Source organism: Penicillium concentricum (assembly GCF_028827145.1).
Source record: "Penicillium concentricum strain IBT 3081 chromosome Unknown utg000004l_segment0_segment0, whole genome shotgun sequence".
NCBI classification, from domain to species: domain Eukaryota; kingdom Fungi; phylum Ascomycota; class Eurotiomycetes; order Eurotiales; family Aspergillaceae; genus Penicillium; species Penicillium concentricum.
This window is the reverse complement of record NW_026622757.1, coordinates 3067404-3084716: the sequence shown is the minus strand read 5'-3', so window position 1 is coordinate 3084716 and position 17313 is coordinate 3067404. Positions and strand designations below refer to the sequence as shown.

General features: G+C 49.4%; 8 protein-coding genes across 8 annotated transcripts; 2 read left to right on the top strand and 6 right to left on the bottom strand.

The window, feature by feature from the left end:
* Positions 1-243: 243 nt before the first annotated feature.
* Positions 244-1031, top strand: N7517_010148 (uncharacterized protein; the record flags this gene model as incomplete). Its single annotated transcript, XM_056727871.1, has 2 exons — positions 244-446; positions 536-1031. 2 exons carry the CDS (start codon positions 244-246, stop codon positions 1029-1031), a joined length of 699 nt encoding a protein of 232 aa, XP_056576443.1.
* A 397-nt stretch (positions 1032-1428) lies between these two features.
* On the top strand, positions 1429-2508 carry N7517_010147 (palmitoyl-protein thioesterase family protein; the record flags this gene model as incomplete). Its single annotated transcript, XM_056727870.1, has 1 exon — positions 1429-2508. One exon carries the CDS (start codon positions 1429-1431, stop codon positions 2506-2508), a length of 1080 nt encoding a protein of 359 aa, XP_056576442.1.
* Positions 2509-3088: 580 nt separating this feature from the next.
* Positions 3089-6642, bottom strand: N7517_010146 (uncharacterized protein; the record flags this gene model as incomplete). Its single annotated transcript, XM_056727869.1, has 2 exons — positions 3089-6356; positions 6428-6642. 2 exons carry the CDS (start codon positions 6640-6642, stop codon positions 3089-3091), a joined length of 3483 nt encoding a protein of 1160 aa, XP_056576441.1.
* A 1303-nt stretch (positions 6643-7945) lies between these two features.
* On the bottom strand, positions 7946-8356 carry N7517_010145 (mediator of RNA polymerase II transcription subunit 31; the record flags this gene model as incomplete). The annotated part of the gene is made up of 1 exon (XM_056727868.1): positions 7946-8356. The coding sequence occupies one exon, from the start codon at positions 8354-8356 to the stop codon at positions 7946-7948; it is 411 nt and encodes a 136-aa protein (XP_056576440.1).
* Positions 8357-8631: 275 nt separating this feature from the next.
* On the bottom strand, positions 8632-9102 carry N7517_010144 (uncharacterized protein; the record flags this gene model as incomplete). The annotated part of the gene is made up of 1 exon (XM_056727867.1): positions 8632-9102. One exon carries the CDS (start codon positions 9100-9102, stop codon positions 8632-8634), a length of 471 nt encoding a protein of 156 aa, XP_056576439.1.
* Positions 9103-9470: 368 nt separating this feature from the next.
* N7517_010143 (uncharacterized protein) lies at positions 9471-9906 on the bottom strand (the record flags this gene model as incomplete). Its single annotated transcript, XM_056727866.1, is given in 2 exon segments — positions 9471-9860; positions 9874-9906. The coding sequence occupies 2 exon segments, from the start codon at positions 9904-9906 to the stop codon at positions 9471-9473; spliced, it is 423 nt and encodes a 140-aa protein (XP_056576438.1).
* Positions 9907-10854: 948 nt separating this feature from the next.
* On the bottom strand, positions 10855-12616 carry N7517_010142 (Pal1 family protein; the record flags this gene model as incomplete). Its single annotated transcript, XM_056727865.1, has 4 exons — positions 10855-11624; positions 11703-12114; positions 12167-12411; positions 12562-12616. The coding sequence occupies 4 exons, from the start codon at positions 12614-12616 to the stop codon at positions 10855-10857; spliced, it is 1482 nt and encodes a 493-aa protein (XP_056576437.1).
* A 1621-nt stretch (positions 12617-14237) lies between these two features.
* Positions 14238-17147, bottom strand: N7517_010141 (MCM DNA helicase complex subunit MCM2; the record flags this gene model as incomplete). The annotated part of the gene is made up of 5 exons (XM_056727864.1): positions 14238-14334; positions 14390-14559; positions 14616-16924; positions 16984-17093; positions 17143-17147. 5 exons carry the CDS (start codon positions 17145-17147, stop codon positions 14238-14240), a joined length of 2691 nt encoding a protein of 896 aa, XP_056576436.1.
* Between the last annotated feature and the right edge of the window lie 166 nt (positions 17148-17313).

Here is a 17313-nt window from a genome sequence, read left to right as displayed (position 1 = left end):
ATTGTCGGAAGTGAGGGATGAGTTGTCATGAAACACAAGTCATATTCGAGGCTGTGGCAGTCAGGGATATGATTGACGGAGAAAAGGAGGAAGAAAAAAGAAGAGAAAGATTTTTGTATGTGGTGAGATCACGTGTATATAAGTTTGTCTTGTTTACATTGTTTACATTTTGAGCAAACACCTCATATCTCCCCGAGGTCTCGCTTTGGAGACTAATCCACTCCCCACTCTCTATGCCTTGGCATGATGAATTGGACGGGTGGCCAGCTGCAGCGTCATCATCGCTCAGGCCTGTTGACCAAAACTCAAAAACAGAATTTCGCCAAGTCGAGACTCCAAAAGAGCACGGTCATTCCCCCGCCTTCGCCGTTTCGTAACTTTCCTGATATTGGATTCAAGGGCTCGAGCACTAGGGAAAAGGATGAGGCAGAGACAAATGGAAATCAGTCAGTCAAAAACTGTTGATTGCTTTGACTTTGCCTCTGGTAATCCATGTGGGGGGCCTTGTACTAACCTATGATTACCCTGATGCTAGAGTTACGGAAGAGCCGGCCTGGCATTCGACTGGTGATCAGTCCTCTCAAGATGATAGTGGCTTGAGCGAGGTCAAGCGCCAGCTGCTGAAAGAACCAGATTGGGCAGCTGTGTCTGTTACGCGTCCACTCGAGCTGGCATTTACATCGGTGGAGGAAGTCGAGCGGTTTGGGAAGCGACGAAAGCTAAATGACAAGGACAGAGAACGGCTGGTATCAGCTAACAACAATGAGTCTACCTTTTTTGGGCGGTCCAGGCCTCCACGAAGAAGCAGGAATTCATCCTCGGTGATTGATACCATTGAAGAAGACATCCAGTTTGAGATCAACGGACGACCAGTGGCGCGATCCAATGACAGCTCGGGTGTGGTCATGAACAGCATGTCATCACAGTCAATGTTACTTGACCATGAAGGATCTCCTTTTGCGGAACAGGACCTTGGCAAAGAGAACCTGACAGCTACCTGGATTACCAATCTGTTTCCCCGTTCGCAATGACCTCGGCGTGAGCTATGACAGCAGTGCATAATGTTGAGATGAAGTCAGATGAATGGCACATGTTCTCAAAGTCCGCATATCAGATGGGTGCGGGGAAGCATATCTCTTACTCTCGGCGGAACCCTCCTCCTATGGGTATTTTGCTATCTATATCGTAGACAGTGAAATAGCAGTGCCGTTAGATCTTTTCGAGGTCCGCAAGCAACACCGGCTGAGGCACCTGAAGGGAAACGTTGAGTCCACTACACCAGGAATAGACCACTAATATCCCTTAATCCAGCCAAGTCCGCTACCTAGTCTATTTTACATGTACATCATAATTGTTCATGTTCTGCACATCATATAATGTACCTGTTTTGCGTTCTTATAGATATAAATTGCCGCATTCGGTCATCACATGATTGGTACCTGCCGAAGCAACGTCATTTCCGTCTCCACAGCCGTCTCCAATTATCAACAGCGCGGACATCGTGAAGATCACTTGACAGTTCCATCAATCATGCGTTCTATCACACTTTTGGCCACTCTGGCCACCAATGCTCTCTCAGTCGCGCTCCCGTGGCAATCCGCCACAGATGCAGCCAACGGAACCCAGCTCCCTCTCGTGATCTGGCACGGTCTAGGCGATGACTTCGAACGTGAAGGGCTCACTCAAGTTGCACAACTGGCCGAATCTACCAACCCCGGCACATATGTGCACCTCATCCGACTCGCCAACGACGGCAGCGGAGACCGCTCCGCAACCTTCTTCGGCAATGTAACGGAGCAAATCGCCCTAGTCTGCGAACAGCTCGCCGCAGACCCAATCCTCAGCACAGCGCCTGCCATCAACGCGCTAGGCTTCTCACAGGGTGGTCAATTCCTACGCGGGTACATCGAGCGGTGTAACACCCCACCCGTCCATAATCTCGTCACATTCGGCAGTCAGCACAACGGCATCTCTGCGTTTGAGTCATGTGCCTTTGACAACTGGTTCTGCAAAGGGGCCGAGGAACTGCTACGATCGGGGCGATGGACGAGCTTTGCGCAGTCGCGAGTTGTGCCGGCACAGTACTTCCGCGACCCGGAGGAGCTGGATTCGTACCTCGAGCACAGCAATTTCCTAGCGGATATTAACAACGAGCGTGCGGTCAAGAACGAGACATACAGGAAGAATATGGCGTCGCTGAATCGGTTTGCGATGTTCATGTTCGAGGAGGATACCGTTGCTGTTCCTAAGGAGAGTGCTTTCTTCTCCGAGGTTAATGCCACTACTGGCGAGGTGACGCCTCTCCACGAGAGGCCGATCTACAAGGAGGATTGGCTGGGGCTGAAGCAGCTTCATGAGCAAGGGAAGCTGGATTTCAAAACTGCCCCTGGTCAGCATATGCACCTGTCTGAAAAGACCATGCGCAAGGCTTTTGAGCAATACTTTGCTCCGCTGGAGGAGTCAAGTCGATCGGCGCCTGGTCTCGTTGTGCAGCAGCGCGGGCTTTGATCGTTCTCTCTTCTCTTGGGCGTTTTCTTGTACCATATGATATCCCGACTGCGTGTGCTTTATTTTAGATACTAGTATCAAAGTCGAAGTCCAATCGAATACCGCATATGGCTGGTTACTTACATGTATAAAACTACGATGTCTTGCCATGTTCGTTCTAGCACCATCTATCTTATGTCTACCGACAATGTAGCTATGTAGATACACCACGCTGCGACTATTCATCGCAAGCTAACAAATAAAAAAATGTGAGTGCCGACAGGCAAAAAGCAAATGCCTGAGCTTTCAAGATAAAATATGCAAGTGGAAAAGAAAAAGATGACAAGGATAGACACCGAATGGGGGAAACCAACAAATCAGAAAGGACATGCGTATCTCGAACAGGTTAGAGGTTTGGCAGCCAGCAACTCAGCATTCGACATGAGCGAAGACAAGATCCATGTAAGGCCAGGCCGGGCAGATAAAAAAAAAGAACCTATAACAGGAAGAAAATTATATAAACATATGAAGGGCCAGGGAATGGAGATGGCTGCAAAGATGCCTGAAGAACGATGCAAAGGTGCAAATCAAACAAAAAAGATCAATAAGGTGGCCGACCAAGGCCTCCACTGACCTGTCGTCTGCTGTGAGATCGGCTCAGCGGAGTCTTGGAAGCAGATTTGGCAGTTGCTGGACGGTTTCCATTCGTCACCGTGGTCTCGCCAGGCGAGAGGAACCCATCCAAGAGCTTCCTCAGTTGATCTTGGTGGTTGCCTTCCAGGGAATTGGACTCATAGTCGGTTGAGAGTTCAGGGAGTCCAGCTATGGCAAGGCTATGGTTGGATCGGCTCTTGTTGCGGTTTAAAGGCTTATTGTTTAAGGCACTGGCTTCAGCCCTGTCTCTCACCGAAGACAGTAGCGAGGGACCTGGCGCGGTGGATGGGCGATCATATGAGTTCAGCGAACGCTGTGAGTCGTTCGGGAAACCACCTGGAATCGACAAGCCGAGTGGGATCGGTGGGACGGGAGGGATTTCTGCGTCTGAACCAACACGATTCTGGGATTCGTCGGTTGAGTTTTTATCGCCTGGTAGGTTAAATGCCGCGGTCGAAGCGCGGGGTGTCTCTGTTCCATTTTCCCCTTGTTGGCTCTCTGGTTGGATTGAGACAGCATCTCCATCTATCTCGGAAACAGAGAAGTTTCCGCTGATCATGCTTTCGCTCCCAGAGGAAATGGTACTGGCATTCGATGCATCAAGTCGTCCACGCAATGGACTGAGGCGTCGATCATGGGAGTCGTTAGTAACCGAAAGCACGCGTCGAAGCTCATTGACGCGAACGGGAGAGCCTCTGCTCGAACCGTGGGATGACGAGCCCGATATCTCCGGAATGCTCATGCGGCGGGGATATTGAGACCCGGCGGGTGAGCCATTTGTAGCCCCGTTGGTTTGGTTGTTGCGAGCATTTGCAGTAGCCCGAGAGCCATTGATCGATGATGTTCCAGTGCTTTCCTTATCGACACTTGCCAAACATGCCTCGCGAGACCACGGAGACAACATTTGTTCTCTCACGACGGATGGGAGGCCGCCCTCAACCTGGGATTTCACTGTCCCTGTGGAGTGCCCAAGGACCGGGAATGTGAATCCTCGTGCTGGAGAAGAGGTCGAAGGGCTTCGTGGAGGAGAAGGTACCGATTTGCGGTAAGACTCGTCAATCATATAGACAAGTCCTTCAACATTACGGAAGGGTGTCAACGGAGGTGGGGAGGTAAGATCATTGCCAGACTCCTTCTCGTTGCTAAAAACAATGGCATAAAGATCGACTGGGGGAAGGCGAACTTTGGAAAGCCAATATCCCTTGTCTTGTCGATCTTGGATCTCATTGCTTATCTCAAGGCCCACAGGGGAGGACTGCATATCGAAATGCTCCGACAGCGCAAAAAGATATCCGTGTACCAAGCTTCCAATGTTAACGCGAGCTGCGAAGGAACTCAGATCCATAGATGTAAACAAGTCGTCTTGCAATTTAAGGACCATAGGAAGACCAAATTGAGCGGCATTCACCCCGAGGTTCTCGACAAGCTTTGCAAGAAGTAGGTGCAGCAGAAGAATCTCGGACTCCTCGCCAGCTAGCTCGAGTGCAGCATCGTAGATACCTAGGTGTAGAAGACGGAGGAAGTTTGACTGTGCCACCAGCCCCACTTTGTCCCTCTGATTCCCAGAGGCCGAGGTACCTCGTCGAGTCGACCTATCCGTCTGCTCGGGGTCTCTCTTCGAGGTTGGCTTGATGTACTTGGGTGAATCTAATCGCACCTTGAGGTCGCTCCCATTGGTCTCAATCTGCAGCCATGACAGGAATGCATCGGTATAGGCATATCGAACGTCACGGTCCACATCACGAAGAAGTATTTGGGTTCCTTCCCACACCTGGATTCCGACTGGATGTCTAGATTCCGCGCCAGACATGGTTGCTGGCGTTTTTGAATTCGCCACAACCAAGATAGCCTTGACGGCTCGGAGACCAGTCAATTTAGCGGAAGTATGCGAGAAGCTTTCTGTGTTTGGTTTCTCTCCATTTGTCTCGGATCCGGAATTTGTCGATCCCCCAGGTGTCAATCCAGTTTCGTGAACTGTTGCCAATGGAGATGGTGCGGAACTCTCATGGTGGAAACTAGGTTTGAAACGCCTGAGAATAGCCCGCATCATATCAGCGACTTGGTCTCCGTAGTAGATGTGCGTTGCAAGATCTCCAATACACTGCTCTAGTAGCGTAAGAAGATCCTGTCGTCTGGGAGAGATTGGTGACACGATTTGAGGTTGTCGATTTGATTCCTTCTCTGACTCTGCAGACCCAGTACGCTCTGGCGGGGCGAGTATATCAGAAGCGTAGTGCATGAGTCCATAGAGGATGTCCATAACACTGAGTCCAATCATGTTCACAGAAGATTTGAGAAGCCAATCCACCACAGAGAGAATGGTGAATGATGCCTCTAAAGCATCCTCCTTGGGGCTCGTATCGTGGAGAATCTCCATAGCGGTGATCAAGATGATAAAACGAACTTGCACCGGACACCAGTTGGCAATGAGTTCGATCAGAGATGTTGCCCAGTTGCCACCTTTGCCCTCCTGAAGACGCTTTCCGCTCTGTGGGAAGCCCTTGCTTGTGATGAACTGTAAAATGACCGTTACTGTGATACGGATCTGGCCCCGGTTACTCCCCGATACGATGGTTTGTTCGAGACAGCGCAGGGCCAAGAGCCGAGCGTCCATTTCCGCCTTTCGATCCGCCTCAGCGGCTGACTGTGCTGCCAGCTCGGGGTCCCCCTCTGGCGTGTCCACTGTGTGCACCGTGTTGACACTCATTCGGCGGGGTTTGGGGGCCTCACGTTCATTCGGGTCGGATTCGATTAACTTGGCCTTCAGAGTTGGAAGAAGATCCTCATCGTCAGAATAAAGGTTCTTCAGGATCACCGGCAAACAGAGCTTCAGTGATGTTCCTCCGTCGGCAGCCAAGGTCTCCGAGCTGACCACGCTTCTAATGGCTCGCAGTCCCGCGTTTCTCCATCGAATAGCCACCTGGGGGCTGAAATTTGCGTTCGGGTGGGATGTAAATCCCGGGTCGGCAAAGCTGGCGTAGGTTCGCACGACTTCTCGGTATTGCTGCGCGAGGCCCTGGTCAGCCGCGATAGCCGCAATGTCCTGATACCGGCAAAACATTTCGAAGGCGATGATCGATTCCTCCACCATATTTATGTCATTGGATCGCAAAACGATATCGATGATTGTCATGACGGATCGGGCGTAGATAGGAAGGTCGCGAGGAACTTTTTCGATGAGCGCAGCCAGGATATGCAGGGCCACCTGGACATTTCTATGCAATGAGATCAGTCAGCCATTCATCTCGAGTGCGCATGATTCGGGTGATCGGAAATCTGCGCTCACCCTATTCTGCGTCTCCAGACATCCCGGGCAACTCTCTTCTCCAGGAAACCGCCGACCTTGGTCAACTTGCTGCGGCGCGTGCTCGTATAATACAGCAGGTATGAGAGTTCGCTAGCATTCGGCCGGACCTCCGATACTCCCTTCTGGTATTTAGGATAACATTTCAAGGTCAAGACCTGATGCTTTGGCCGACAGGACTGGCGAACGGACTCCATTGGAAACGTAGTGCCACATGCAGTTCCGGGTGGCGGGGGGGTTCCACGAAAGATCGCGACGGACTTTGTAGTATGTGAAGGCAAATTGGAAACAAGCCGAGGGGTTCCTGGATGACTAGTTAGGGGCCATAAGACGAAATGCCCGCAACGAGGAGTTGATGACGGATAGTTCAAGGCGGATCACCAGGGGGGTGGGGCTCTATTGTAATCTTGTAAAGGGCCCAGGAACCTTTTTAAAATGGAAATGAAAACATTGAATTGGAAGTTGAGAAAGGAGAAGAGAAAAAAAAAACAAAACAAGGTTGGGCTCTCGGGAACTTCGGGCGAATTCTATATATTGCCTTGTTTATCTCTCTTACATTCAGTGGATCATATAGGTTATCATATATGTTACCATCTAGGTCTATTAGGGCTTAATGTTTTTCTATACAGCATATTTTATAATATTTTCTCATTACTCAAGACTGAGATAATATTGCCTAGAATATTTGCCACCTATGCCAGAGCACATGTGGGTAACCCCAAAACTATGACATATCAAGAGGCTATAGAGATATTCCGTACAATAAGAACTTCAACGCTTGGTCCTTTCCCCCCGCCTCTGTCGTCAGTTGAAAATTCGGGCTTTAGAGCCTCGGCCTAGGTCCTCGGTCACAGGTGATAATACATGAACATCGGGGGGGTCAATCTTACCTGACTCGGCGCTCTATAAAAACCCTATATGACGTTAATATAGAACATTTATATGCATAGTAATTGACCACTAACGGTCCAAATTGCATAATTTTACTTTTTAAACTTCCCTACTTCGCTTATTCTTTCTCCTTAATCGAGGCATCTTAGACTCATACTATGTAAATCCCTGAAGGTCCACAATCCGATTCATTCTTAGTGCCCTATTGGAATTAGTTTCTAAATGAAACCCGTTTCATCTCTTCTCCATCTACTAGTATGACAACCTTGGAAGTCTACTAGGTCATTCAGATGGGTATTTTGTGTGTACCGTACTGAGGTTGAAACAGACTCTGGAGGAAAACTGAATTCCCAAGGGTAAACCCGTTTCTTGCTGATGTCCCCATCTTATGAAAGATGGAAAACGGTAGAAACTGAGAAGGGCCGCACTCAAAGCAGGCCGCTCAACTTGTCAAAAGCTGCATTCTGTGGCAATGAAATCACCAGAGTGTAAAGATCATGTACAATGTACAACTTGGATCTGCCAGGGCGCGGTGCATTTGTATGTTTTGCAGGAAACATGCCCACCCATCTCGGTCGCATCGAATGTAAAGTCTGGATTTAGGCCCCATCATGTCTTTCCATTTGGATCATCCTGCTTTTCATCTGTTGGGTCGGTCTCGGTCTGAACTGGTTCAGGGACACTGACCCCTGCCAGGCCTTCAATGACCTGGGGTAGAATAATGTCACGGCGGAAGTTGTCCTCCTGGAGCAGTCGAAGCGCTCGTAATGTGGGGCCTGGGTGGGTGAGGAACTGAGAGTACTCGGGTGTCTTCCAGTAGGAGTAGAGGTAGGCTAGGTAGGCTGCGAATGCCTGGGCATCTGGCGAAGAGGAATCATCGTCATCATCGGCACGAGAGATACCCAGGAGATTGGGATAGGTGACTGCCAGGTGTGACAGATAGTAAGGATTGGCGAGAGATGAGACGAATTCAAGTTCGAGAGTAAAGCGCGGGTTGGTCAGGGTTGGTCGATCCTCCATGGTGGTGATGCAGAGAAGTGTCAAAATGGCAGAAGCTGGGGAGCTTCAAAGGTGAGACTCTACGGTGGACGACAGCGTCCATTAAGGTTAAATACAAACATCGAAACAATGAAATACATATTCCTTATTTCAACCTGAAGGCAATCTCAATTCCGAAGTCGACATCATATTCTGATATATACCTCAACTCTCAAAAAAATGTGTATATCCATACTGTTGATCCATACTCCGACTATACACCCTTCTTCAACTTCCATCGTCATCTCTATACCATCTCAAATTTCAACACGAAACATGATTGGAGCAGCTTCAAATTCCATCAAAATTCCAGCGTTCTCTAGCATGGCCCTAGCCAGTCGAGTCCACTGAGAGACCTTCAGTGGCGAAGCCAAGAGAGTCAACATATCCTGCTGGTTGGAATTGGCTAACAAAGGCAGCTGCTTTAGCGCCTCATCCCAACTACTAGGATAGTCCTTAGCAAGAGTAGTGCCTATTGGCATTGGTATCTCCCCTATCTCGTGGGGCTGGATGGACACACGGTGGTAGTGCAGGTCGTCGCCATCACTGTTAGGCGCAATAAAGTGAATGTCGCCGACATCTTTATTGATTTTGACCAAGATGGCCAAGCCGCCTTCAGGGTGAGAGGACTGGATTTTAACGAGGTAGACCGTGTATGTAGTATCGGCCAAAGCGACGTTATCCATGCTGCTGGTGATATTCTCCACAGTATTGCCGGTGCTGTCCATGGTATGAAGTTGCTTTCGAGGCTTTCCTTTTGGTAGAATTTGGGGAATATAGAGCTCGAGGATAAGTAGACTTGGAGATGATATGGATGCAGATTTACACAGCGGACGTTTGGTCTTAAGTATCCATTGTCTCTCTTGTTCTATTCTTATTTCTATTTCTGTTTCTCTTTTCCAAAGATATCTGAAAGCGGCTCTCCATTGTTTGAGATCTGTTTCAGCCTCCCAGGCCAATACTAAGGATTCAATATCACTCTATCTATAGAAGCCAACATGTAGGCCCATAAATACCAATAGATTCAATAACACGGACTATATACACAACACAACAGAACCAACAAACCAATCTCACTATTCGACCAACCCAACTCTCATTGCCTTTTGGAGAGGATCAAGATACCGTTGCTCATCAACATTTTCTGGGCCTGGGAGCAACTCGAATCTGTAATCATGCGTCCCTCCTCTTTGCTCTCACGAGATGTAGCCGCCATCTTTTGTTTCCCGCTCAGTTGATTGGCAAACAAATCGCCCAACAAAGAGTTCCACTTCTCAGGATCTGTTTCGCGAGCTGTGGTGCCAATGAATGTCAAATGGGTACCCTTGAACCTCGGACTGGCAGCCGAGTAAATCGCACCTTGATAGCACTCGTGACGGTGTCCTGAGGGGGTATCGCCGGTGGGAAAGGAGTGGATGCCGCCGATGGAAGATCCCTCCTCGCTAACGAAGAGAGCTGAGGTCAAGTTGGGCTCAGGCAGGGTATACTACAGCGTATACATTAAGGCTCAAGGCTTTCGAGGATTTGCCCATGGTGATCATATACGCCTGGGATTTTGGAGGTATGGAGGGCTTGATTTTGGATAGATTTGGAGATGATAGATACAGATTTCCCGGCAAATGTTACTTCTTAAATATCTTGAGGATCATCACTGATCTAATATCTTTGCGTATGCATATGTATACCTACAGAGAACACTGCATTGTGTTCTAATGGAGGATTGAGGGAATGAAAAGGGCAAAACGTATATCGCACGAAACTTATATGCACGGCGCTTAGCTTGACGCCCAATGAAACTCCATATTTATATCTTTGATTGCCGTGAGACATAATCCAACAATAAGAGCATGGTCATCGATTCCCATACCTAAGCCATAGGATGTACAATGCCCATTCACTGGCCACAGGGTGATGGCATCACACATGACTCGGTGTCATGCTTATAGAATCTTACAATAAACGCGCGGCATACTCATTAAATGCCATGTATGAGATATGGCTGTCCTACTCTTACTAACAGACCAGGGATTAAACAGTGAGAACCAAGCACTTCAATTATCATATCCCATTCGAAGCTACTGATATGGGGAACAGCAATCAATAGAAAAAATACATGTTTCTGAAAGCAAGGCTGATCGAGATACAACAAGAGAATAAACCTTTGAAAACTCCGAATCATAGCCATAATCTTAAGGTCTTAGGATCAGGGCATTGTGTTTCATGACGCTCTGGAATCAGAAGCTGTTTGAAGCATTCTATTCCGAAATCTATGAACGCCATGTTGAGCACCGTGTGTTCATCAGTGCTCGATGCTGGGTATTAACGCGTGGAATCATCCCTCCTCATGGAGAAGTTAGGTGGTGAGATGGTAAGGGGAGTCATGGGATTGACACATCCCGGAGGTGCATCCGAATGAGAAAGGCCCGCTCGCTACATCGATATATTTCCAGGGCAGGCTCAACGTGTGATTGCTAGGTGACTCAGTCGCTAGTACGTCTTTCCGGCTTCGGTTTGCGGAGACTCTTCATCCGGTTCAAGAATCCACCACCACCGCCAGGGTTAAGCTTCGACTCTTCATAGGGTCGGTCGTTGGTGGGCTTGCGCTCCAAGCTGGTAGTTTGTTTGGGACTGCTAGATGATCGAAGTCGGCCGCCTCCAAGACGAGCCTCGATACTCGATCCCTTCTTGTCCCACTCTTCCTCATATTCGTCTTCTTCTTGGAAGTAGGGGTTTCTTTCGTTGCTCCGGGCGGATGTAGAATGACTGGAGCTCACTTGTGGCGCGGGGGAATAGTTGTCAGTTGCTGAAGTAATTCGGCCAGGTCCAGCACCTCGTCCACGTAGTCGCTGAGCCAAACTCTTCTTTCGTGCAAGACCACCACCATTCGGTGCTAGACTGCCTTCATTCTCACTCTGACGGCGTGCCATGGCAGACCGACTAGCCGGGGCTCCATCGAGGAAAGTGCTGGTTCCAAGTCCCATGCTCTGTGGTCCATGGATCGGGTCCACTCGAGCAGTGGGATCCATGACGGCGGGTTCGGGATTGCGGCGCGCAGCGGTAGAGAAATCGTTGTGGCCTTCCTCCATCCTGCCATGGAAAAGGTTGAGATCGATGTTAGAGTTGACGGGGCCACTGCCGCCTAGAGCCATGTTGGAGGAACCTTTGGGGAAGGCTTGCATTGGCGCGGTACGCACACCGCGGCGATTGCGGTGGGGGTTGCAGGCATCAAACGGACCATCGTGGTGGAACACTATCATGATAATTAGTAAATGAGTCGTATACTCGTACAAGAGAAAGGGCGAAAGAAAAAAAAAGCCGAGGTACTTACTTCCAGTACCGTAGATACTCGTCACATCCAACTTATCAATGATATCAAGTCGTCGATCCTTGCGACCCGACCGCGATTTGCCGTCTTTGCTACGGCCATCGCGCTCGCGATGACGCCGTTCGCGCCGGCGCTTCTCGTCATCATCAAGATCCAGCAACTTCGAACCTCGGTCCATTACCGAAGACTCCGAGTTCCGCCGGGGACGACGGGGCGCCTTCTCTTTGGCAGTTTGGGACAAAGCAGGGGGATCAGCGAATATGTCGAGCAGGTCTTTCTCTTTTGGGGCCGCTGATCGTCCTGGTGGGCGCTCCGGGCGCTCCCTTGGGGGTCTGTTGCGATTCGAGGAAGTACGTTGAGTGGAATCAGCGGGAGGACGATTTGTCTGGGGAGCAGGCTTCAGGGAGAGGGATTCCTGTTAAGAGATTAGACCTGATTTGAACACATAGATCCATTCACAAACATACAAAGAGCTCCCGAGTGTTGCTCGAAATATCGGTCTTCTCAATCGGAGAAATCATACTAGCACCGGTCGACATGCCAGGGGCAGACTGCGGAGACATCGCCTCTGTATCGTCTAAGAATGGATTTGTCGAACGTGGGCGCTCTGGACGGTTTGATGAAACAGATCCAACAACTGAGGGCGAAAGAGCGCGGTTTCGGAAAGGGTTATTGGAGCCAAAACTGGCAGCTGTTGGAGAGGGTTGGTGTTCTGTAGAGACGTTCCAAATCAGCCACAGGTCTGAGAAAAGGTATATTTTGGACCAGCAAGTCAAAGGGAATGTGTCATTTTAAGGATCAGGGGGTTCGAACTATCCCCAGTCACGCATGAGATCCATCATAGATGCTTCAGGTTACGTACCTTGCGGGGCCAGCGAGACGCCCGGCGCATACCCAAGCGCTGGAGTGGCATTCATTGTGATGGATATTGCACCTCTGAAACAAGGTGTGGGTGGATAGACCGTTTGCGTTCAATGAGGTTTCGCGTTAGGTGTCGCACGAATGCGGAAGAGAGTAGCAGGAGGTATTGCTGAAACAGTGATAATCAGGGGGTAACAAAGAAATACTATCAAATATTTCAGTCTTTCAGTCAATACAACATTTGAAAATCAAAGAGAAGGAAAAAAAAAGAAAAGAAGTTTAAGGAGAAAGGAGGGGGGGCAAGGGGAACACGGGAGAGGCGAGCATACGTAAAATGTCCAAGTGATCGTCTCCTTGATGTTCTTCACTGACCCTGTCGATCTTTCTATTTTGTTATTTTACATGTGCTATGTTATATGGCTGTTATCCTTTGAACCTTTTTTTTTCCTTTTCTGAAGAATCCCCAGATTGGCTCTAATATAGTCTCAGGGGGGTCAAACCACGAGGTTCCACTTTGGCACGTTGTGGACCGTTGAAAGATAACTAACTTGCTACGGAGTACAGTGACTTCAGATGGAAGCAAACAGACATCGAGAGACATCGAGAGACATCAGGAGATGTCGGAAACCATCAGTCATCCTAAAGGGAGATTCTGAGATTCCTCGGTGACCAAAAATAGCCAGGGAATGACGTTGGTAACTGGCATTCCATATTGATGTCATCTTCTATTCCTGGAATGTATAGACAGGACATCTTCTGTCAGGTTACTTTCAGCACTTCAGATCCATCGAGATCCCCCATCTGCCGAGTCAAGGGAGAAACTCCAGTTCCCTTGAACACAGTGTTGAGTCCTACCCATAAAAAGGTTGGTATACTGAGGAGCGGTGACTGGATATGACCAGTTCAAATGATACTTTGCTCGATTTGAATTCCAAATATTACTGTATATGTCTCTCCAGAGCCACAGTCCGGCATATAATAATGCGGAGAAGTACTCGGCAGATACCGAAACATTCCTCGGCTTGGAATGCGATCTCAAAATGAGGTCATCTGAACGAAATATACTGAACTTATACAGACGAACAAGCCAAGAACTACATATATTGTTCGGATTGGACAGTAAACCAAACATATTGGACTCCACAATGAGATATCTCAAGGTGGCCACGTCCACTACATCTACCCTGATAGACCGGTATCGGAACACCATCTCATGTCTCACACCGACCCGCCTTGGTTTATATATAGCCGGATGTGGACGGAGAGGATTTGGTTGATAAGCCAAGTAACATATATATATATAGGCAAAGAGTATATAAATACCAGAAAATAGAGTATTTGGTCTAGCACGTCAAGTGTCTGTAGGCCTGTTAATATAAGATAAGAGCCATCATATCATTACCTATCATCTATCAGGTCATATTCTAGAGAAGCGAGTTTACCTGCTTTCAAAAAACCACGGAAAGCCGATGTCAGACAGTGCAGCCTGCTACATTACAATCACGTCGACCTCATATATAGACTCGAACATTGAAATGTCATTCATTATCGTATCCTGGCCCAATTCGAGAAACCCCTGTCATAAACGCCACACAAATAAAATGCAAACAAGATGGTATAAGACACAAAAGAAACCATGCGCCCGGGGCACCCCTAGCCCTCCTTCTAGAAAGTTGTTCAATGCGCAGTGGACTGAGCCCGTGGCAGATGAGGGTTTGAGACGGGGATGCCCGCACGTCGCTTGGATTGGGGTTTGGGTCTAGAGAGTGTATATCTGAAAAGAGATTAGTACAAGATTCCACTAGATTCAAAGATTGAAAGAAACATACTTGGCAAATGCACGCGAGAGTGCCTTCTTGCAGCTGACTTTTTGGCTGCCGATGAATGAATCCACAGTAACAGCGATGGCACGGTCAATGTCTAGCGAGGAGCAGTACTCTGAAAGGCGCATCTTGCAGAAAGATTCCGCAATACGCATGATAGCTTCAAGGTGACGAACCTAGACATTTGGAGTAAGAAAAGTGTCAATGTATGGAAAGTGGAGAGATAACTTACTGTGATAGGGTACGCTCCAGTAGCAAGGGACTCGCGGCGCATGTCTGCGAATAGACGGGCAACCTTGTCCTGATCGATCTGATAAAGCTTGGGGTGGCAACGCTCTCGAGCATACATGATATACTTCCGCAGAAGCTCCTGCGGGATCTCGCCCTCCCTTTCCTCTTCAGCTCTTTGTTTTTCTGCAGCGCGTTTGGCGATCTCCTCCTGTGATGGAGGCAGTCTCTGGCCATCTCTATTGATGCGGTAACCTTCGTTGTCAATGAGATTGCCGTCGGAATCAACCAAGTCGCCCTTTTCATTTCGGAGGGGACGGGCTGGGTTGGAACGGTGGTGCGACTCAACCACGAAATTGGCCAGGCGCTCATCCTCGGCAGGGTCAACAAGATCACGCACCACACAGAGAATATCGAAACGAGACAAGATAGGGTCTGTCAGGTCGACATTCTCCGAGAAGGGGATCGAGCTGTTGTACCGACCACCCTTGGGGTTAGCGGCGGACACGACAGCACAGCGAGCCTGCAATGTTGTCACAATACCGGCCTTGGAGATGGAAATGGTTTGCTGTTCCATCGCTTCGTGGATAGATGTCCGATCCTGGTCGTTCATTTTGTCGAACTCATCGATAAGACAAACACCCCGATCAGCCAACACAAGCGCACCACCTTCCAACGTCCATTCGCTGGTGAGAGGATCGCGGCGAACACTGGCCGTGAGACCGACGGCACTAGCACCCTGACCAGTAGCAAACACGGCACGGTGGGCCGTCTTCTCAACAAATTTGAGCACCTGAGACTTGGCGGTACCGGGGTCACCAAGAAGAAGGACGTTGATATCACCACGGATGTTCATCTTGCCCTGTGCTTGCTTGCTAACACCACCAAAGAGCGAAAGCGCAACAGCAGTCTTGACATCTTGGTGGCCGTAAATACTGGGTGCCATAGAGCGAACAATCTTGTCCACAATATCGGGGTCTCGGGAGAGGGCCCGGATTTCGCGCTCATCCTCTTCTGTCAGGTTGAAACCAGCCAGCTGATCGTGTGCCTTGACCACATGGTTGGCTTCAATCACTGTGGCAAAAACTGGGAAACCGTTTTTGTTGTTTAGTTGGGCATCGTAGCTGTTGCGGTAGACACCGGTAATCTCAATCTCATCACCGGGTTTGGCACTGTCGATCAGATCGGCAAGCAAAACGACCTCACGCTGCCGGGGTAGACGACCTGCGGGAACCGAGCCGGGGGACTCCTGCAAAGTCAATTTCTGGTAGTTGCGGTAGACTGTCTTTTCAGAATTGACAGTGAAGGGACCACGCGACTGGCAGTTCTGACAGAACGAGATCTTCACCTCCGCACTAGCTTCCTGCTGGAACGGACCCAATGTGATACCACACTTCTGGCAAAGGAACATGACGTACTTCAACTGCGGGAAGACGCCAGTTCGACGGGTAACGACACCACCGACACGGATCAGGCAGTTGAGATGCGACTGGCGCAGCTGGCGCAGGGTGTAAATGATCGGCACATCGGTGATGCGGACGTGGATCTCGTTGTGAATATCGTGATACTGTGGGTAGTGGAATAGAGTAACGTCGAGCGCAACCTGGTCAAATACCTTCAGGACTTCGGTGGGCTCGTTGGCAAGGAAGTATGACAGAGCTGCCTTGGTCTCACTTAGGTGGGCGTAAGAAACCTCGAGCGAAGCCGAGTTCACCTCACCCAGTGTCTTGATTCGGTTACCGTAAACAGACTGGCCGGTGGGGTCGATGAACTCTGTCAGGAAGGCCTTGAATTCACGGTAGATGGAGCGAAGGACCTGAGGCTGAGTCACCCAGTCTGTAATGTTGGCTGCCTTCACATCTGCCAGTTCCTCCAATGACAACTCTTCCATGCCCTCGTCGGCCATGTCGATATCTTCACGATCTTCGTCATAGTGGTGTCTGCGTCGTCGGGGTTGGCGCGACAGGTCCAATTCCATATCGTCATCATCTTGTAAAAAGGCGGCAGGCATGCGGCGCCGACGTGCCAGTTCACGATCTCGCTGGTTCAGGCGAGCATCCAACTGCCGACGAGTTGCGGCATCAATTTCATCATGGTCTTCGTCGTCGTCGATGTATCCTTCATTTTCATAGCGATCTTGTGCTGCATCGCGATAATCCCGCTCGAAGTTGTCACCAAACAGGTCAATGCCATCCTCGTCTTCAGCCAGTTCATCAATATCATCAATATCTTGCACAAGACCTCTATCCTCGTCCTCATCTTCATCTCCCATGTCAAAGGGGATTGGGGGAGGGGAAGAGCCCAAAGCGGTGGCTACACATGAACATTGTCAGTCTCAAATCGGCGCAGCCCGGACAAAGAAGACAACATACGACTGGAAGGAGGCAATGGCGCCGGAGAGGACATGTCATCCTCTCTGTCTCTCTTACGATTGTTGGCCCTCGGGCCACGGTTTGCGGCCGAGTCGCTGGCTCGGAGCGGACTGTAGTGCATTAGTTTTGGAGCGCAGAAAATTCAGGAGGGACACTCACTCCATCGTGTGGGTGTTTCAACAGGTAAATTTTAAAAGAAAAAAAAGTGCAATCGCTAGGAAATTATGAGTATGGATAAGTGGCGTGTATGTTTCGGGTTTTTTTCTCGAATGTGTGGTAGCGTGGTTGATAGAATGAAGGGAGGGAGAAGGAGCGGCAAAGTCTAGCTGT